At 35.9% G+C, this 21,486-nt stretch overlaps 4 protein-coding genes across 10 annotated transcripts in view; 3 read left to right on the forward strand and 1 right to left on the reverse strand.

The window, feature by feature from the left end:
• The window catches only part of LOC115632274 (spermine synthase), a 30,058-nt gene extending 24,359 nt beyond the window's left edge, over positions 1-5,699 (forward strand). For 2 of the 3 annotated variants that reach the window (XM_030529357.1, XM_030529355.1), the window contains exons 2-4: positions 2,206-2,314; positions 3,274-3,396; positions 4,234-5,699. In XM_030529357.1, the coding sequence (XP_030385217.1) occupies positions 2,206-2,314; positions 3,274-3,396; positions 4,234-4,817 (816 nt within the window). In that variant the 3' untranslated portion in view covers positions 4,818-5,699. Of the gene's footprint in view, positions 1-1,206; positions 1,319-2,205; positions 2,315-3,273; positions 3,397-4,233 lie in introns of all 3 variants that reach the window. The other variant, XM_030529354.1, reaches the window with a different exon arrangement.
• Positions 5,700-6,374: 675 nt separating this feature from the next.
• LOC115632435 (delta-aminolevulinic acid dehydratase) lies at positions 6,375-7,975 on the forward strand. Its single transcript, XM_030529578.1, has one exon. It carries the CDS (start codon positions 6,426-6,428, stop codon positions 7,407-7,409), a length of 984 nt encoding a protein of 327 aa, XP_030385438.1. The 5' UTR covers positions 6,375-6,425; the 3' UTR covers positions 7,410-7,975.
• Positions 7,976-9,227: 1,252 nt separating this feature from the next.
• On the reverse strand, positions 9,228-11,660 carry LOC115632357 (myosin-G heavy chain). 2 transcript variants are annotated; one of them, XM_030529473.1, is made up of 2 exons: positions 11,127-11,195; positions 9,228-11,067 (listed from the first exon to the last, which is right to left on the reverse strand). In XM_030529473.1, the coding sequence occupies exons 1-2, from the start codon at positions 11,136-11,138 to the stop codon at positions 9,844-9,846; spliced, it is 1,236 nt and encodes a 411-aa protein (XP_030385333.1). In that variant the 5' UTR covers positions 11,139-11,195; the 3' UTR covers positions 9,228-9,843. The 2 variants fall into 2 exon arrangements, with proteins under 2 accessions (XP_030385333.1, XP_030385332.1); XM_030529472.1 differs by adding an exon at positions 11,522-11,660 and having other exon boundaries at positions 9,229-11,418.
• A 406-nt stretch (positions 11,661-12,066) lies between these two features.
• The window catches only part of LOC115632936 (palmitoyltransferase app), a 92,840-nt gene continuing 83,420 nt past the window's right edge, over positions 12,067-21,486 (forward strand). For all 4 annotated transcript variants that reach the window (XM_030530231.1, XM_030530232.1, XM_030530229.1 and 1 more), the window contains exons 1-2: positions 12,067-12,231; positions 13,917-14,094. The gene's annotated coding sequence lies outside the window, so the exon portion shown is untranslated. The remainder of the gene's footprint in view (positions 12,232-13,916; positions 14,095-21,486) is intronic.

Consider the following 21,486-nt stretch of genomic DNA (forward strand, 5'->3'; position numbering starts at 1 on the left):
TAGCACAAGATAATGGACAGCTGCATCCAAAGTTAGCCTTGTAGCAGTTGAAAACTAAGCAGACGTTTTATTTAGACAGGGCAATTCTAGGTGACGTAAATACGTCATTTTAAGCAAGTGAAAAAGTACATGTGACAATAGGTGCTTCTACGTTTTTTATGACGTAGCTGCTCAGTGAGAGTAAATCGATTTAATGCTATACCTTTCTCTGTTTTTACCATGGAACCTACTACTCACACTCTCTCTTAAATATCAACCAACCCGTTTCATTGACTAAAAGCTGTGGCGCTCTTCCACCTCCTCTCATATTTCCCCAAGTCAACTGCAGTATGTGTATGCACATATGTACATACGTATGTATGTGTGTGTTGGTCGTCATGCTGCTTATTGTTTATGCTGCTTTAATCAAATGTCACTTTTGTTTATATTGCTTATCGCTCATTGCACTTTTGCCGGCATTTCGTTTTGCTTCACAACTTGCCGATTCTTGTTTTGATACTTACATAAATAAATATGTACGCGTGTGTGTGAAAGAGAGAGCGCTATTGGCCTTCAGCATTCAAGGCGAAATTAAAAAAATATTTTTCTTGCTTTATAACAAATCATATGATGTTTTATCTACATTCATACATATGTATGTATGTACAAAAATATTTCGCAGAAAAATGTGCAATGCACATTTGAATTCCTTTTTAAAATTTGCTTACTTTCCTTTTTCATATGCATTTACAATTGAAACTAAAAATAGGTGCTCGCTGGGTCTTTTTTTGCGCGGGCTGTACAAAAAGTTTTCAGTTAAATCGGTATCAATAATTTTTGTACTCGATAAAAATCAAGCATAAATGCTTAATATGTAACAAACAAAAATATAACAAATAATTTAATTGGGGGAAAAAACTAAACATAATGGCTAATTTTACCCTTAAGTACAAATTTATATATTTATTTTAAATGAAAAGGATACAAGTTTCTTTCTGTATTTCTCTGTATTTTTAAAATCTAGAGTACATACATACATATATTTTATATTGTATGCCGAAGCATTAGATTGCCAAAAATATTTTCAGTGACTTGCTTATTTTTTCGCAAATAGTTCATTTTCAATTCGTCATCTTATTTGGTTTGTTTCATAATTATAAGTTAGCATAAAATAAAGCGGTTTTAATAAACTTATATTTCTCTCTATGTATGTAAAAATAATTGCAGACCATGCGCACAATGGAATTAATTTTGCGTCAAAAATTAGATTCCGATCGATCCAAATATTTGCCGCCAATTAAGCGCGGAGGATATATTGATATATACATGACTAGCTCAGGTTGGTCAAACAGAATTGCAATATATAGTTTTTTTTGCTAGTTCCATTTGCAATATATACATATAGTTATAAATATATTAAATATATAAGAAACATATTGGGTATATTCCTATACCTCCTCTCTCTATATCGCTCTCTTTCTCTCTCTGTCACCCAAAAACTTAATTGCAACAAACTTGAACCTAAAATGCAAGCATTTTCAAAAGTATTCAATTGTCTAATTAGCGGCAGTATATAAATAAAAAAAAAGAACTCATCCACCATCAAGAATTGGTCGAAACGCACGCGCCCACAGTGCCAGAACCGGGTGCTATCAAATTTATCAAAGCCATCAAATTTATCTTTATTCACACCAAGTTGTACAAATTGGTTTGCAGCCTAGCATTACCTCTAGAAAAGTTGATCAAAAAAGCTGTTCTCGCATGCTTGTTGCTTCGCTCTAGCCAAATGTGCCAAATGCCGATTACCATTATATTTTTACTTATATATATTTTTGTTTTCAACTAATTCTCAATTTATTTGACTTAATTTAAAATTTTATTTTCATATTACCGAAAACTCTGTATCAAAATCAACACAACGTCCAAATGTCTTCTCGTTTTGTCATCTCTGCATCATCAACAAAACCTTTTACTTCAACAACACAACGACTCCATCATGGGCAACACACGAATTTGACGCTACATCAAACCAAAATGTCCTCTCTATATATAAATCTAAACCAAAAAAAAATCCAAATTTCAATTATTCGTACGTCCTGTGCACATCTCTCACCTGCCCGCCTCGCTCGTACGCTCGCTCGCTCTCATATGGTATCGACAACAACAACAAACACCTCCTCTTCATATCAAACTCCAACAACTACAAAAAAAAAACCACCTACGTAGACTGGAAAGCGTCTGGAAAATACCCTAGCCAAGAAGCTAAAAGCCTTGACGGGTCAGGTGCTGCCAACTTTGAAGCGCGGCGATCTCGCTAGGTATTTTCCATCGTCAGGTAAAGTACATACATCTATGATATCATATCAAGACTATCCCTATCGCAACTATCATAACTAATTAGTTCAGTATGTGTAGCACTCTTCGGATGTTGATGTTAACGGTTTGTGTCTGATATCTTGTTTATTAGCAGTTATATATTAATTTCAAACACAATTATTAATCAACGTTCATTGTATTTATGCAAAATAAAAAATTTGTTTGCGATTGCTCAGTTTTAAATTCAAAATAATCGCTATATAGTCAACCCAAATACTTTTAAATAAAATAAATAAATATTATATATTACATCAACAACATACATATGTAGCTTAAAACCCGGGCGCATATTCCTTATAAATGATGTATGATGTAACCATCTAATTTAATAATGTTACCAATTTTGAATTATTTTAAGCGCACAGCTTAGAAATTAATTCTGTTTCTCACATCAGATCAATTCCTTATGTTCCCATAACTATTATATACAAGTAAGTATTGATTCTTTTCGAGTATCTGTAAATATATTCATTAAAAATTAGTACTTGTTTTGAAACAGCAAGAAAGAGATAAGTAAAAGTAAAGCTAACGATTTTAGACACCTTTTAATTAAGATACTTCTGTGAACCCAAATAGCAGTTATGTAATCTCCATAGTAGATAAATTTGTTCTTTTTGGAAATTTTTATTTCACAGCTGAAGAATATATTTTTAAAATTATACCTAAGGTCTTTATGATTACATCTTTATTAGGTGGTAATTAATTATACTCGGGGTTGACTATATAAAGCGATTACTGTAATGCTGTTGGATTGGAATTTTTGTTTTTTAAATACTGTTTCAACTTAATATTGTGTAAGTTTTAATTTTCCAATACATATTGATATGGTACACTTTTGAATATTTAATAACTAAACAACAATATAATTGATCTGCTTAAGTGTTTAGCTAACCCACGTTGCCCTTCTTTCATTCACAGATGAGCGCATTATTGAATACGATATTGATTCGTTGGTCTATGAAGCGCGCTCGCCCTTTCAGAAGATACAAATCATGCACTCGAAAACCCTTGGCAATATGCTAATTTTGGATGAATTGCAAAGTAAGTACACATACCCTCACATACACACACACACACACACGTTTGGGCGTATAAAATGTACTTAAGGAAATCACGCCCGGTGAATCGATTAGAAACCCCCCAACTGGGCAGAGCAAACCGTGTGACTGTGGGCGAGAGCTTGCTAAATAAGTTGCTAATCTAAGTTCGTCAGAGGACTAATTCTTAAGTCTGAACTAGATCATTTTGAGATATCTATATATCTGAAAATTTTGGTGGTTGCCAAATACTGTATTAGTAATTTGAAAATGATCGAAGAAAAAGTGATTTGGAGTCGCTAGATTAAATTATAGATGGGCGGTCAGTGGGATCTTTGGTGTTCTAACGTATCTCGATATTACATGCTTTAGTAAGAAGAAAAATTAAAACCTGTATTCCTAAAAACTCAGATTATTCAACTTTAGACGACATTTCGGTCCCATGTTGAGATTTATACCCTTTCCACGGAAAACGCTGCTAAACCTTTTTAAGAAAAATGTCAAGAAATTATGCTTTGAATTACTTCATTCAATTTCTTTATTAGAAACATGAAGAAATATCATCCGCTTTCCCTTGCAATACGTATCATCTGTGAGTATTGATTATTATTTTTGATCATAAACTTATACTTTCCATCCCATGGTGCCATGCGGCAACCACGCCATGACACGTTCGCTGTGAGCGTGGAAGGTCAAGGTCGGCTGTCAAAATAGGCAAAATTTATGTCAGTGTGGAGGAGATGTTGCACTCCAACCAGGTCTCACTGAGTGTGTGAAAATTGATTTTTGGTTTTTCTGTATGTGTATTGTTAAGTCATTTTCTTGTTTTAAACTTTTGCAGACATTGCCGAATCCGATTTAATCTATACGGAGACTTTGATGGGTCGCGGGATTGAGAACTACGAGGGCAAGGAGATCTGCATTCTGGGAGGGGGCGACGGAGCGCTGCTCTACGAACTGCTCAAAGAGAAGCCCAAGCATGTAGTTATGCTGGAAATCGATGAGTTGGTCATGCAGGCCTGCAATAAATATCTGAACTCGATTTGTGGCGATGTGCTGGAGAAACGCAAGACCGATCAGTACGAGATTGTTGTTGGGGATTGTGTAGAGTATATGAAAAAGTTTATTGCCGAGGGCCGCAAGTTCGATTATGTATTTGGCGATCTAACTGATATACCCATTTCTGGGGCACCAATTGGCGAATGTTGGGACTTTATACGCACCATATTGGAGCATTCGTTTATGTTGCTCAAGCCGGATGGCAAATACTTGACTCATGGCAATGGCACAACTTGCTTGGAATCGCTGGAACTATTCGAGGAGCAGCTACGCCTACTAAAGCCCAAAGTAAAGTTTACAACGTCGAAGGCGTTTGTGCCGTCGTTCATGGAAGAATGGCTTTTCTATCAAGTGACCTTCGCTTGACCAGCTCAAGATGATGAGGCGACAGAGCGACGACTACGCAGAGGACAACAACAGCAAAAATCGAAAATAATCAGAACAACAACAAAAGCAGAAAAGTGTCTTCATATTGCTACTTCTTCCGGTACACAACAGCAAGATCGCACACCACCCGCACCCCAACACAATGAGGAGCTTCAACTTGAAGTACAGGAGCCACTTAAATTGCACTGCTATACTGTGATGTTGCATGCAGCAAAACAACAACAACAACAGCAAGAACGGCGACGTCAGAGACGCGTACACTACCATCATCATGCGCTTGTTTCTTAGTGGAGGGCAGGACTAAGATGACGACAATACGGACACCATCACCACCATCATCACCCCAAAAACACACTTCTAATGGCTGTTAATTGCGTCTTCAGCAAATCAAACCAAATATTTAGCTTCAATTCATTTAATTTAAGTTAGCACTTAGTTGTTCCCGTTTTTCTCTGTCTGTTGATTTCGCAATATGTCCTCATCACTTTGCCGAAAAAAGAAAAAGATAACTTAAGTCGAAAGTGAAAAAATATCAGACAAGGTATTAGATTACCAGTTTTTATTTTAAGCTAAGTTGTTGGACTTAGGCGAACTGGAATTAAACTGTTATGTAACTTCATTTTACTTAAATTATGTCTAATCATAAAACGTTTACAAATTATTATGTGTAGTAATTATGTTTAGTTTTTTTTCCATTTAGAATGTGCTCGCTCGCCGCGTACGTGTAGAGATGAACGTGTGGGAGGAACGTAGCAGGCAGCAATATCATATGCATTAGTATATGCAATTACGAGTATATGCAAATTACCGCAAAAATGTCACTTGATATGTTTTAAAAATAAATAATAGTCGTACGCAAAATCGAGTTTACATATGCACATATGGTTTGAGGGAAGGCATACATACAATTAAAATTTACACTACAAAATAGAGCTATTCCCAGACATTTTATTATTGCGTCTATAAATCGACGTTAATTTTCATTTAATATATTTTGTTTCAAAGAGCCAAAAATTGTACATACACAATTTTGTAGATTTTTTAAATTAGGTGGCAATATATAATAATTATTATTTTCAGAGGCACGTATATAAACGCTTCATACCAATTCTAAATTTTTGACATCGAATTATATAAAAGAAAAAATTCAAGCACTTTCTGATCCAAAGCTTATATGTATATACGATTGCCTATACATATATAGGCATACTAACAAACGCCCTTATTCGGTTTCAATATCTTTATATAGATAAAATAGAAAATATAGTTTAATAACTTCCAGTCGGACTGGTTACGATGCTGGTCTGACGTGCCTCTTTCCGCTTAAGCCTCAAGGTTATAAGACAATTAAATTCCGAATAGAGGTCCACATTTAATAATAAATAGTTTTTAACCAAATTCGAATTCAAATATTCGTCAAAGAGTGCGTACACACTGCTTTATGCGTTATCAAAAGGAGTGCTGCTAACTTGTTCTGTACAGCTAAGTAGGAATGGGTATTTTGTATGTCTGATTGGGGGTAACACTGTGGTGCTTTGGCACTTTCTCAAAGTTACGTTAGCAATCGTTGGATCGATTCACGCAAGAATGGAGCGGAAATTACACAGCGGCATTCACCACCCCACGTTGCGACTGCTGCAGGAATGTGGTTGTGAAATATTGCCTCACAATCTAATGTACCCCGTGTTCATTATCAGTGAAGACGATGATGTGCAGCCAATTAAAAGCATGCCGGGCATATCCCGCCTGGGCATCAACAAGTTGCGGGAACACTTGGAGCCGCTGGTTGGGAAGGGACTAAAAGCGGTGCTGCTGTTTGGCGTGGTGGAGAGCCCAATGAAGGATGAGCGAGCCACACATGCGGACTCCGACAAGAATCCTGTGGTGCGTGCCTTGCCCAAGCTGCGCGAATGGTTTCCCTCGCTACTCATTGCCTGTGATGTTTGCATCTGTCCGTATGCGGATCACGGCCATTGTGGACTGCTCGACGAGTGCGGACTACAGAATGCGCCGAGCATAAAACGTATTGCAGAGATTGCAGTGGCCTATGGACGTGCTGGTGCTCATGTCGTGGCGCCCTCGGACATGATGGACAATCGTGTAAAGGCCATTAAACAAGCGCTTATTGATGCCAACCTGAATAGCGTGTCGCTGTTGGCGTACTCCGCGAAATTTGCCTCGAATTTCTATGGACCATTCAGGGAGGCGGCGCAATCCGCGCCTGCCTTTGGAGATCGCAGATGCTACCAGCTGCCTAGTGGCTCCAGAAATTTAGCCATGCGTGCCGTGCAGCGTGATGTTAGCGAGGGCGCGGACATGCTGATGGTGAAGCCAGGAATGCCATATTTGGATATTCTGCGACAGACCAAAGACACTTACCCCTATCACACGCTCTACGTTTACCAAGTATCTGGGGAATATGCCATGCTCCATCATGCAGCTAAGGCGGGCGCATTTGATCTGCGTGCTGCCGTGCTGGAAGCAATGAAGGGTTTCAAGCGTGCTGGCGCTGATTGCATCATTACTTACTTCACGCCCTATCTGCTGGATATAATTAACGAAAAGGAGTGATTGACAAGTGTACTTAAGCCTAGAGTAGTATAGGCAACAATCGAGAGCAATTAATCAGTCCACAAACTCCTCTTATTAGAGTTAAGGCAAAACAGTGTTAATATTTTTAAAAAGTTTCGTTCAATTGCTTAAGAGCTTCAAATCGTTTATGTAATGCGTTTGAATTTTGTTTACTTATATGTTTTTTGGTATTTCTATTCGTCGTTCATGTATATATGTATGTATGTACATACATACTGTATGTATGTATGTACATACATACTGTATGTATGTATGTGCGTACTTCCAGTAGCAACAAATTATTCATTGAGCTGATAAAGTTTAACAAATTTGTAAGTCTAATGTCCAGACGTCACAATTCGTTGCCGGATTTGGCATTCAAATTACTGCGCTCTCCAGAAGCACAATAGGTCTTTAAAAGGGTATATGTATGTTTATATACATTTTATAGTTAGGTACATAGTATGTATATGAAGACAACGGTTACATATGATAGTGTGGCTATCAATATATAAACAAGCTTAGTATATTTTTTACACCAATAGTAAAGCGAATTTCACAACAGACTTGCGTGTATTTATTAATTAACGGTATTGTTAATGGCAACTGGTCGGGCCAGGGCCAAACCACATAGAAATGCAATGGGTTAATGTTTCTTGTGTGTGATATAAAAAAATTAGCAAAAAAAAGACATTTCACCATTATTAATTGAACAATCGCCACCAAAATATTATCAAATTAAATGTTTTTTATTATTAAATTGGATCTATGGATTTCTTTATGTTGAATTTGTTTTAAAAATATATTTCCACCACTTAGCACGACAATTACTTTCAAAATGTTTCCTAAACATTGTTGCTGTTTTAATTTATACCTAAAGTCTTTATTAAAATTCCACCTTAGCAGCGAAATTAAATAATTACTTTTGTCAACTAGTATGTAGCGGCATTTTTTGCAAAAGACATAATTTCTTAACTCCGGGGAGCAATCAGTAAAGGATAATGGTATGCTTAGAGCGATTAATTGTTTAATCATTTCCCTATGAAGGTTTTTATTACTCTTGTACTTGAGTTAACGCCTCATCAGTAAGAAGCCAAATCCTTATTTAAACATAAACTGACTCTTAAGTTTTAAAATCAAAATAAGTACCCAAAACTGCTTTAAATACTTCAAATATAAAACATGGTATTGAACATTTATTAAAAACTGGTATACCCCCTTTGACCCCTTCGAATACTGGGTACACAAAGGAAAACAGTGTAGTGTTTAAAACCAATATTTATATTTGCAGTTAATTGTTGTTTTATACTTATTTTAATTCGATATGAAGCGGCTTAACTACGAAGAGTAAAAAAAAAACGAATTTAGATCTTGTTACGAATGTTTAAAAATTTCAAACATCTTAAACGAGCCTTATTATGATTACTTTTCAAAATTTTAAATTAATTTATAACTCAGCATTCTTAAAGATGCAAACAATCCGAAGTGCAGAACATTAAAAAGAGGGCATGTTGCAAAAATTAGTATAACTTGCTTGAAACTTCAAGTAATGGCGACTGATCTGCAAATATCAAGACTTCGATCTGAACTGAACATTTTGCTTATTTCCAATGCACGTAAAAAGGGAATAAATTAAAAAGAGCTATTGCGTGGTGTCAAATAAAAGTTTCCCGAATGTGGGTCAGAGGCAGTTGCGTGACTAGAAATTAAGTAAAACGCAATCCTTTGATATATTTGATAACACTTTAATGAATAAATATACAAATGTTTAAGGTTTGCATTTCAGTGACAACGAATTCTGCCTACAGCTTACAAACTAAATTTAGTTGCTTATGCCAATCAGCTAAGGATAAGTCTTGAGAACTGAAATAATCACAAAATAAAATGCATTTAAGTACTTAAAACAAGGACTACACACAACGAAAGGGCAATGTCTTTTTAAGGAAATCGAACCATTAAAATGTTGGAATAAAATGCATGCACTTGGACCGCAAAGACAAGGCTTCAAATTTGAATATATACGATATATAGTATATATACTGTATGTGTATGTGCGTTAGCATGTGTGAATAGAAGATTAACAAAAACTTATATTAAGGAATCTATAACTGCGTTTATACGAAGTTCATGAACAGTTGGGGCGCCTTTTTGCCAAGGATTTTAGTTTTTATATATTCTATCGGATATACATATGTCCTGACTTAGCTATAAAATTGTAAATAACTAGTTTGGACCATCTGTGTGGGGGCAGGAGTAGTTACTTTAAGTTGATATCAGGAAACGAAACCTGAATTCATGAATTTCGTTACTTCGTATAAACTAACTTCAAAAAATATGTTGTGTTATGTGTAAGTACATGTATGAATGTAGCGAATACTGTGTAAGATACTTGAACTTGGTGCTACTACTAATGCTCGATTTGAGTCGCATATATTCAATTGGTCTCGCTATTGTTTATCTTGCTGTGCTCCAATATGTCAGTATTCTGCATGGGCTCCAGATCCGTTTCAGATATGATCTCGGCCAGCCATTGCTCGATTTGCACCGGATGAAACGTATCCTCATCGCCGCTGTTGGCCTCCAATATGATCTTCAGATTCTCAAAGTTCTTCAGCACCAGACGCTTCCCTGGTTGTATGTTCGACGACAGGGTAGAGTTGGTTACATTGGTGTGGGTCTTGTTGGTGTGTGGAGCACTTCCGTCATTACTTCTCCTCATGCTGTTGGAGTTGGCATCGCAGGTGGAATCTGCGGCAGCGGCTTGCACACTGTTTGTTGTAGCCTTATTACTAGCATTAGTTGTTGTAAGGTTTGTGGTTGCGACCGGCGCATTGTCGTACGAACGTATGGGCTTCTCCTTGAGGCTCTTCTTGATTTCGTTAAGCAAACGATTATAAAAATCGCACGTGACATCATGAGTTTCGGTCTCACTAACCTCTACGTCTTCCTCGTAACGATTGGAATAGGAATTTGTTGACGTGGGCTGTGTATTTGTGGGAGTGCTTTCAACGCTTGTGGAACTAGTGGCCACTGCGCCCTTTTGGTAATCCTTTTTGCCAATACTGCTGTTGTTGTTGTTACTCTTTTGTTTCTTCGACTGAGAACGTGAGCTTGCATTGCTCGAATAGTTCGAACTGGAGGCTGTGGTGGTGGGCGTGGAGTGATCAGTAGTGCTGGAGTCAGCCGATTGCTCCAGCTTCGATTGGGTGAGCGGAATTTCAGCACTAACCGCTTCCTCATTGGCACAGTTGATAGTCAAGCTGGCAATGTTGCGCAAATTGATAGTTCCATTGCAATTATTTATGGTGATTTTAGGTTTGAAGCGTGGCTTTCGCGATTTGGGTTTGCTACTATTGGGCTGCTCGACACACGTGCTTTTCGAAGCATCGCCACTACGGCCCAAGCTTGAGACCGCATCAGCTATGGATGATTCCAACTCATCGTTTAGCTCTTCAAGATTTAGAGGTGGTACATGCGTCTCTCGCTTAGTTTTCGCTTTGCGAATTAATTCTTTGGCTTCCTGTAGTGTAATGTTGATGATGGACTTGTTCATCAGTTTGGCATTATCCTCCACTAGTGATTTGTTACGTGAAAAATCCACCACAATGGCCTCTGGTTGCTCTTCCTCGTCGAGATCGTAGTAGGCGATTTTACCATCCTGCAGACATTTGTACATAGTATCATGATCATCGACAGGTGCAATATAATCCTCGTTACGCAAAAACACATCCTGCAGTGCCTGCAATTGAATATTGTCTAGCTGAAAGCGCCCAAAGCTGCGAATGGATGACAGTAATTCCTCCTCCTCGCTGGTGACAAATCGCACTTCGCCGCTTTCTTCCCAGCTGCTGGTGCCTGGACCGCTGTGTTCATCGCTGCGTGATGTTTTCAGCATTTGTTGTTGTTGCTGTGTATTCGCAATGGCCTCCAGTTGCCGCAACAACAGTTTTTCACGCATATGCAGTGCAGCCCGCAACTCATTGAATTTTTGTTGTACATTAGCTTTGACCTGCAAAGGATGTCAGGGTTCACAAAAAAATACGCATACATTATACATACATATGTATACATGTAAATACAAGTTTAATTTGGGCGTGTGCTATTTTATTTACCTGCTGCAAGTTCTGCTCAGCATTTTTCTCCATGTTGTTGATGTCGGTTTACTAATAAACTACGTTAACCTAAATCTAAATGCGTGATGAGAGTTTTCCTAATGACTTTTCAGCGCTAAACTCGCATTTTCATTAATTCTGCATTTTGTTTGATCGAAGATACAACAGCTGTGCATTCATTTTGCTTTTAGGTGTTTCCCAGCACTATTTGTGGCCAGTGTATGCACATCATATAATGGGTATTACTTTGATTTTTGCAGTGTGCTTAGCTTTGGCGCGTAACTTTTATGATCACACTTTGAGTTCACTAAAATATTACCAGATAAAAACCTTCGCATAATTAAAAATAATAACGAAACTATTGCAGTTACTAACTGTTCAAAACAATGAAGTTCACATGTTTGATGTTGTTATTGTTTTATGTGGTCGCATCTTTGAAGTACAAACGCGCGCTTCGCGCATTCTGTTCAATGCCCTCGTATTTGCGACACGTTGTCGTTCGTATCTTAGTCAACACTGACGACGTGCAGTGCTCGTGTGGCTGTTGCCGTGACTGGTGGCGGAGTATATTTGCACGGAACAGTTTTAAGATTTCAGTTGTCGTAAACGGTTGCTACGCGCCAGCAGCGAGTTCTTGATGATGCGCTAAATTTGAAACCAATATTAAAAACTCAAGTACTTTGCCAAAACCAACATTTTTAAAAAAGCAAGTACAGTGTTTAAAAATTATGGGATAAAAAAAAATACCAAAACACACTCTGTCACTTTCAAGCCGATGCGTCGCCGCTACGTCGCTGCCGCCGCCGCCGCGCCGCGTCAAGTGCTTGATTTTGTAATTGTTTTTGTTACATTTCTTTGCTGTTTCTTTCCAATTGCCTTGCACAAATTTATGTTTGTTTTGTGTTTATATAAAAGCGCAGGCAGCGATATGAAATATAATGAAATCGTAACAATTGCATTGACTTTGCTGCGATACAGATGCAGATATAACAATGAAATTTTTTAAGGTTTAATAACATTTGTGTGAGCGAGCAGACGAGTCATCATCAGTTATTATTGTTGTTGTTGTAGCTTGCCCCACAACTAATTTGAACTGCCGCTCTATCTACGGCTGAGTGTGCTTCTGTGGGTGTGTGTGTGTGCCAGTGTGTCTGTGTCGTCTCGCAGTGGTGTTGCTTGTGTTGGGTGTAATTGTGTGCGCACAAACACCGCGCGCGCGTGCCGTGACTTTGTTTATTGAACAAATGCCATTTGTATTTGTATTTCAAAAATGCAACTCACTTAAACATTTATTGTGCATGTCAATTACTGTCTGTCCTAAGTTACAACACAACAACAACTACTACAATAATGCTAGCTAGCAGCGTCAGCAACGTGCTGTGCAAAAACACAAAAGCAAAAAAGTAACACCAAACACACACAAATAAAGCAAATAAAAAAAATAAAAAGGCAGAGAGCGAGAGAGTGCGAATTGTGTCAATGCGGCAGTCGTCGCAAAAACAGCAGTAACACTAACAACAACAACACATCAGCGGCAGAAAGCGATGACGCCAAATATTTAAAAATACAACATTTTAAAAACAAGTAGGCATAATGCACATGGAAATTTGTTGTTTATGTTTTATAATTGATATTTTGAAACCTATTTTAATTGGATTTGTGCTTGAATATCGCGTTGAACATTGCGTCGAATTCGTTGCCGCCGTCGTCGGCGTCGTTTCTGACGCTGCAGCGTCGGCATTTCGTGACGTCGTTTCGTGACGCCAAATAACTGAATAGCTATAATTTGATTAAAATTACAGTTAGAAGCTGGTTTTCGCTTTTTGTCTGGTCTAGGGGTCTTTAACTGCTTCTCGTTTATCTGTTTTTGGCCGAGTCTGTCTATATTTTCTATAAGTCGTCGCTCCGCCTGTCTTTCTGTCAGTTAGCCTGTCTGCTGCTGCTTTGCACAGTTGCTTTTGTTATCAACAAAAAACCAGTTTGCCTTAACTACTAAAAACTTGTTGTTGTTGTTGTTGCTCATACTGCGTCTGCCACTTTTGGTTGCTTTTGCTTTTTAAATATAAATTACCTCACTTTACACATTTTTTTATTTAAAAGTCTCATCTAAGTGACCCGCGCGCGTCATTAAAAAATCAGCCAGTAAGAAAAATATATGTAATAACAAAAGCGTGCTACCGCTTTTTACTTGCACATTTTATAGTAATTACTTTATTAAAATAAATAATAATAAATAATAAAATATTCACTTTCTTCCAGTTATTGAAAAATTAAAAAGAAAATAACATAAAAGAATCTAACAAAAAAATATATATAAATATTCATAAATGTCGCGCTTTTTAAATTTGTCTTACGTGAAATAAAACTAACTTACCAGTCGATTCAACTGTTTCAGTTATAAAGCTTACAAATTTACATTATCAACTGTATCTTCAACTGCAACGCCAAAGTCGTCAGTCATTGTAATTTCAATTTCATTCGTGTTCAAAATTCAAAAGTGTTTCGAGGTCAACGCGCTTGTTGCTTTAGCACCCGCCATTGTTAAACATTTTTTCGACATACTTCAAATTTGGGTAAGTGGCTGTTTATTAAAAATAAATTGGTGTTATCAACGTTAATATGCATAAACTCGTCTTATTTACGTTCAGTTAGACGCTAGGCATATTTTACATAAAACTGAATCCCCAGTGCCCTAATTTGATATCATTAGAAAATGAAAACTAAGGTATGAAGATTTGTATAAATCCTGCAGCTTGAAGTTTATTCACATTAATACTATGTTGTTATTCAAAACAAATCACATCTTACTTTACAATTAAAAGTCCAAAATTGATCCAGATGCAGATGTTATTTTGTTTAATCAAAATTTAAAGTTTACCTGAAAAGCTCTCATTTTCTCCATAGTTAGAACATATTCATGGGGTAAATTTTAAAAACAATTTTAAAAAATCCGGTATTTATATGAAAAGCGTTTAATCATAAAAATTGCCAAAAATATGTCTGTTAAACTTTTTTGCTGTGTTACAAACGTTATGTCAAATTAAATAGGATTTAGAAATGAATAGCACGACTACGTGCCCGAGGTCGACGGTTTTAAAATTCTTATGCGGTTTATTCAGCTCTTAAGGCCATCAGCGCCTGTTGTTGTTAACTGCAGTGTAAATGTTTGAGTGCTCCAGTTCAATTTCTTGAGAAAACAGCTTGTTTTCATATCAACGCTGTTAGTACGTGTTCTTATCGTTTCATTTATATAAAGGCTTTGATAAATCTGATTTTATTTTTAGTGCCAAACAATAACAATTTAAATCTATATAATTTATTTCTGAACTTGTGACTATGAATATTTAAGGGAGGCCATTTATACTTCGGAATGAAGTCGATTTTTATGTGCAGTCGGGAGTTATTTATTAATCAATTTCACATGTATGGAGTGGTAAAGCGTAAGTTTAGGCTGTGAGACTTACATTTATCGAAAACTTAATACCAGATACAGAGACGTTGAAGAATAGATAATGTTTAGGTCTAATGTAAAACTGCATCACATCCTATTTCCTTTTCTCATGAAACCATCTAGTAGAATCGATTAGGCTCGTGAGTTGTTTTTGCTTTCAGAAATATTATTAACTAAGTCCGCATAATAGCATAGAAACTTATAATGGGATAAGTAATAATTTTCCATTGTTTGAAATTCTGCTCAATTACATAGTAAATGAATCATAAAATCTGTGCAAAATACACTATTTTTTTCTATAAAGTACAATTAAATGCAGACTAATTATGAAATTTGCTTTAATTGTAGTGTAATTAATAGGGGCAAAAACAAAACCAATTGAAATATAAACCGCACAAAACTGTCAATTCGGTGCGGTGGCTACGTTTTTTATTGTTGATTTGTTGCCAGCTGTAGGACACACACATATATATTTTGCAATTGGCAAATACAGAATTATGTCTGCACAATATTATTATTTATGGCATAACTTTAATTTGTATCAAATAGTATACAAAGTCTGTGGAATTCGCTTAAATATCACATTGGTCCTAAAGCATTTTTTGCACAATCCTAAACGCAATTCGAAATGGCGTTGTGCAATAAATACCTATAAATAGTGCCATAATAAATTTGTTTGACAACTAAAATAGGTACATCCATCTTTTAGTTTTATTATCAGGTCAACCGATTTTGATAATACTTGAGATTGTGCTAAAACATTGCAATTCACTAAAAATTTTGAATTGTGGTGGTCCATATAGATTTGTTTCGTAACTTACATTTTATAATACCTTCTTGAACTTTGGTTCAGGGTATACAGATTGCGTTCCCAATCTATAAAATGAGGTCATATAGTATGTAGACTCACTTAATTTGCATTTCGAATTTCGTTTCGACTTGATTTAGTTTTTATTTGTCATTTTACATATGTTTGATAAGTTTTAGGTGTTGTTGATTAACAATTGGTCTGATTTGCTTGTGTAGATTTATAATTAGTCTCATTTGTGTACGTTGTGAACCGTGTGATATGTACATGGGTGTCTGAAGAATAATATTGTGTGTGTAGCGCATATTTTCGTGTTATTCCAGGTCTCGTTTTTGAGGCCGTTCCGGCCGATGCAACATATCCTAGTTATGTATTTCTCAGGTGGGCGAGAGGTGCTCTAAGGGAAGCAACGATAGTAATTACTGAAGTAATTACCCCATCAGGTCACCATTGATTTTGGGCAACATTTGGAGCGATCAGCGATTTGAATGAAAGCCACAAGAAATTCCTTGCTGATAAGCTAAATTATCTCTTAAGAAATAATCGTTGATGTCATTCATTCTCAACCTTTCGTCCATGTTATTGGCGGCTCCCATGGCTTCTTTTTTCACAAAAAAAGTAGGTATTTAATATCATACACTTCTATTTCCGAAAAATGGTCGCCAAAGCTGAGACAGGCCTGAACATCATGAATTAAGTTCGGGGTAGTATAACATATTGATATACTGTTTAACACATTGCATAAAATTGATCAGTTTTCCATAGAACTTTTTCATGTCGCGCTCACCCAAAGCCCCGGGTGGCTGGGGCAAACGATGGGTGTCTATCGTGTGACGCATAGCTTCACCGGCTTTCCCCAAGGGAAATGAGCCTGGATTTATATGCGAGTGGAAAATCCTTTCTACACCAAACTTCACCGAGATCTTGCAAATGGAGACCTCGGCTGGAAAGAAGATGTCCGTATTAACCGACTTTGTGAAATAGTTGAAGCTTATAAAAATAAACTTTAAGGACTCCAGTCCAGGCCGATGTTTTCCATCTAAAATCATTCGATTAATGTTGCGCTTCATACGCTCCAACTTATTCTCGACATCTTTCTTCAAACGATCCGTAACACCTTCGATCGGAACACTTTTTCAATTAAGAACCTCGCGTTTGCCTTTTCATGATAGGGAGCACGCTCATCTCCAGTCATCTTCTTCCATAACGGGTCGCATAATTTTATTGATTCCTTAACTGATACCTGATGATGCTCAGGATTCGCTTTACGCGTTTCATTAACAAAACTCATGAAGCCGTTAAATCTCTTAGGTGGTGCCATTTTACTAGAAAGTAAATAGATTTATTTTTATGGAAACTTTTCGAACGAATACAATGCAAATTTTTTCAGCTGTACATTTTTAATGAAGCAACTATTTGATTCAAAATACTTACGCAAACAATTCTTAAATTTGTAGCACAGCGAGCGTTTCCAAGCGTTTTCCAAGCTACTAAACTTGACAATAGTTCATCAAAGGCCACTAGTGAAACAAAAAAATATTCAATTTCAATACAGAAATCGAGAGAGTGACTCTCGAGGTTGCTCCAACGAATGCGATAAAAATTGTAATTTTTCCAAACTACTCAACTTGACAATTGTAAAGTTGAAAAGCAAAGGCAACTGGGGACAAAATGCTCTCAATTGAATCGAAACAAATTTGAAATTTTATACCGAATCAAGAGCAAAACAATTTTTAACAAAATTTGATAACAACTAAGCTATTCCAAATAATGCAATGAAAATTGTAATTTTGCCAAGCTACTAAACTCGATAGTAGCAGAGTTAAAATGGAAAGCCAACTATGTGACGAAAAATAGGCAAACGATACAAATTAGAATTGAATTAATAAACAAAAGCATTTGTTAGCATCCGTATTTACCATTTTTTGAATTGAATAGCAAGGTCAGCTGTATAGCGTATAATATAACATATCATTTATTATGCAATACCTATAGATATTATACATCACTTTGACCTTGGTTTTATTTGCTGACAATAAATTTGTAAAATGAAAAGCAGAATATTTAACAAAAAAAATTCTTTTATATATTTGTCATTTCAAAATCAGTAGCAAGGCATTATTTTTGTTAAGCTTTTAATTTCGAATAAACAGTTAATCATCTCTTTCGACGCATTTAAGCTTATACATAAGTGTTTGGACCATTTAGGCGCTGAGCTACCTATTGCTTTGTACGAAGCATGGTAGTATTGTTATTTATTTGCTGCCATTGACAAATCGTGCTAAGTTTGTCCTTAGTACTTTCCTCCATGCTACGTTTTGCTGCCCCGTTCAGTAATGTTGCCAGTGTTGGACAGTGGAAAAAGGTAGGTTTGTTTGCATGTTTTTCTATGGAGATTCAGGAGCTTTTGTCCAAGCGCTATGCGTTTCTCGAGCAGATAATGGACGCCTGCCTGCGTATAAAGCTTCCTAACTTAAGAGTTTCTTCCCCGGCCTTCCTCTCGTCTGGAAGATACTGCAGTAATCAATACCTTAGTTTAAATAATGATAAAAATGACATTTTAATATACTATACTACAATTGGTTAGTAATGGTATGAAAGAATTTGTGCTTCGTTTATATACTCTTACATAAAATTAAGTTATTTGCTTGTGGGACCATATCTATAATCAGTCAAATTTGACTGCTATTTTTCATAGTTCTTAAGTACATCCACTTGTCAGAGTATGATTTCGATCGACTGTACCTTTGCTGTTTGTTCGGCCAATATGCATTCATAATAATGTTGGCAAATTTTACTTCAATTGCTGCCGAATGCAATGAAAAATCAAAACGAAAATTGTCAAATATATGTATGGATGTGTGTGTTGGTATGAACTCGTACGTTGCAATGTGTTTATTGGAAATATGCACTACATATACCATAAACTGAAAACGTTAAATAAAATGTTTGGCAATAAAAATGTGGATTCGTTTTTGTTATTTATTTTAAAATAAACTTTTGACATTCTGAACTTTGCTGGCATCTATGTAAGTGGTTTTCACAAAAATGTGTTTTGCCAATGGCCGACAACATTTTGACTTATAAATTGTCACAATTTTTATTGTCGCCATTGCAGTTGTTGTCGTCATTGTTGTTGTTACTATAGTGGTGCATAGATTTGCATGACAAAAGCAAGGCAAAGCGTTGTGTTAGTTTTAGTTTGTTATATTTAGCTTTAAATATTTAAGTTTTTTTTTTCATAAATTGTTGACATTGCTATTGCCACTAAAAGTTCTACACACATACACGTATATGTATATGTTTGAACTGTTTTTTCCCCCTTAATTGTTAATTGTATTTTCTGTTGATTCTGTTATCTCATGCAATTAAACAAAGTCAAATGTTGGAATTAGCATTTGTGTGCATTTTGGGGCTGATATAAAAATCTTGTTAATTCAATTCGAACACATGAACTCAAACCCATTACTAATACGCCTTGTAGAGCGCAGATCATGTGCACAACATGTTTCAATCTAACCTTGGCAAGGTTTTTACAATCGCGTTATCCATGGGGGAAGCATTGAAGAGCACATGTTGAGAAAATAAACTAGTTTTGTTAATTAGGAAAAAAAATAATGTTTATAAATCTCTAGTTGATATGTTCCAAATGTATTGATTTATTATTTATTTTTAGCATTGCAACACTTAAAATATGAAAATAATATAGCTGGCTGTTCATGTCAAAACCTAACTTTCAAATAAATTAATAAATATAAAAGATATTTTGGATTGTTTCATTTAACAACATTGTTTTAAATATAGTGTATGTCTACTATCTATCTATAATCGCCACATGTGCACCACCTAATTATTAGAAATAAACGATAATAACAAACGCAAGGAAATGCTAAAATGTTGTTTGTCAGTTTGTGAACTGCAAGTCAAATTTGCATTTTGAATATGTTTGGTCAACCAGACGTATGTCAGACACACAGATTTTATTTTTATAATTATCAGAAAATAAAATATTAAAATATTAACCACAATCAAAGCTTTTAAGCTTTATTATCAAATTTTTAAAATGACAACTCTGTACAAAAATTAGTTCATGTTAAACTTAACTTGGTTAACAGATAGGTGATGGACTGTATGTATTTTATTTGATAGTCTTTATCAAGTATCTTATCTATTGCTAGTTAATACTTACACAGAAAAAACAATATACCCCTACACTTATGGAATATACCCTTATTTGTGGGTAGAACTGATAGATTCTTTTATTAATAGTTGGTTTTGCATTTACATATGTATTTGTTCCAAGACTATCGACTTTTCAATTAAATAAATAAATAAAGGAGCCAGGAATTTCTGTCATATCCTCTAATATTTGGCACATTCTCCTATTTATATTAATTTAGCCTATTTACAGGCCATCTTTGCTTTTATTTTAGGTACTTTATGTTTTTAGCCCTTTCAAGCAGCGCCAGCGCACCATAAAAAAGTAAAGGGTAATAAGCGACTCGAGCTTAAGCTTATTTACGTTAATGCTGGCTATCGTCGTCACTGTTGTTGTTATTATTGCTGCTGTTGGTGTTGTTGTCGTTTCTGACTGACCTTTCGTTTGTTTGACTGCCCTGCGGGTCATGAGCAACTTGCTTGTCGTTTATAGTTCTTTTTTTTTTAATGTTGGAACGAGACTCCGCGTGTTTAGCTTTTTATTTTTTCTTCTGCTTTTGTTTTTATGCCTCACCTTCGTTTCATTCGCGTGTTTTTGAGTGCGGCTTTGACACGCCTGTTTAGGAGCCCCAGACGACCCGTTCGTCCTTCTTTCTTCATCCCCGTATGGTCGTGAGTCATGCAAAAAATTGCTGTGTTGTCCCTTTTTGTTAACCTGCGCGGTCCTTTGTTTTGTTTTAGTATTTGAATTATGAATTTTTTATATAATTTCTTGTGTTTTTATTGGTTGTTGTTTGGTCTTGTTTTTATTTTCTGCGTACCAAGTTTGTGTTGCTGTTTTTGTTATTGTTATTATTGCTGCTGCTGCTGCCTGTTGTCGTTTTTATTAATAAGTCCCGGGCGTGCGCTTGTAAACAGCTTTAGCGCATATCATTTGCAAATGTTTTTATGACAATGCCGGTCCGTGGGTTTATGTCGCTAGTGTCACCAGTTATATGTTTTTGTTATTGTTCTTGTTGGGAAAGGTAATAGCCTTAAGGCTTCGTGAGCAAGGTAGATTTCGAAGCCATTCGAGATTTCTGCAAATCGACTGCATCGACCCCAGTTATCTGCTTTATATGTTCAAGCTATCACAGTTGTTTGTTTGCGATTGGGCGCCGCTTTAGGGCGTATTGAAATAATCAATTTGGACTTTTGCGCTATCAAAAAAAAAAAAAAATAAACACCGCTTTTCTTAAAAATATTTATCTAATAATAATAATGTTATGTTAAAATAAGATAGCATAACCTAATTTGCATAGAGTTGTTTAAAGTTCGTAAGGATCAAATGGTATAGGTATTTCAAGCAAATGCTTGTATCCGGCTACGTATGTATATGTATTGCTGTTATTGTAAATGGCCAAATTTTAGCTGTGTGTATTTTGAGAAACAATAAACTAAGATCATGTGTGTTTCGTGGAGTGTTACTTTCCTTAATCAACTGAAAATGGCCACTGATTTGCTAAAGTATACAGTTTACAATTCACATTAACTATTGCGCTTATAAAC

This window comes from Scaptodrosophila lebanonensis, unplaced genomic scaffold (assembly GCF_003285725.1).
Source record: "Scaptodrosophila lebanonensis strain 11010-0011.00,11010-0021.00 unplaced genomic scaffold, SlebRS2 tig00001415-arrow-pilon, whole genome shotgun sequence".
Lineage (NCBI taxonomy): Eukaryota > Metazoa > Arthropoda > Insecta > Diptera > Drosophilidae > Scaptodrosophila > Scaptodrosophila lebanonensis.

What these genes read in the sequence shown, in the direction of transcription:
- LOC115632435 (XM_030529578.1), top strand. Translation starts at nt 6,426, where the DNA reads ATGGAGCGGAAATTACACAGCGGCATTCACCACCCCACGTTGCGACTG.
- LOC115632357 (XM_030529472.1), bottom strand. Translation starts at nt 11,554, where the DNA reads ATGGAGAAAAATGCTGAGCAGAACTTGCAGCAG. An exon ending in CTGAGCAGAACTTGCAGCAG is followed by an intron (nt 11,419 to 11,521) that starts GTAAATAAAATA and finishes CATCCTTTGCAG; the next exon opens with GTCAAAGCTAATGTACAACA.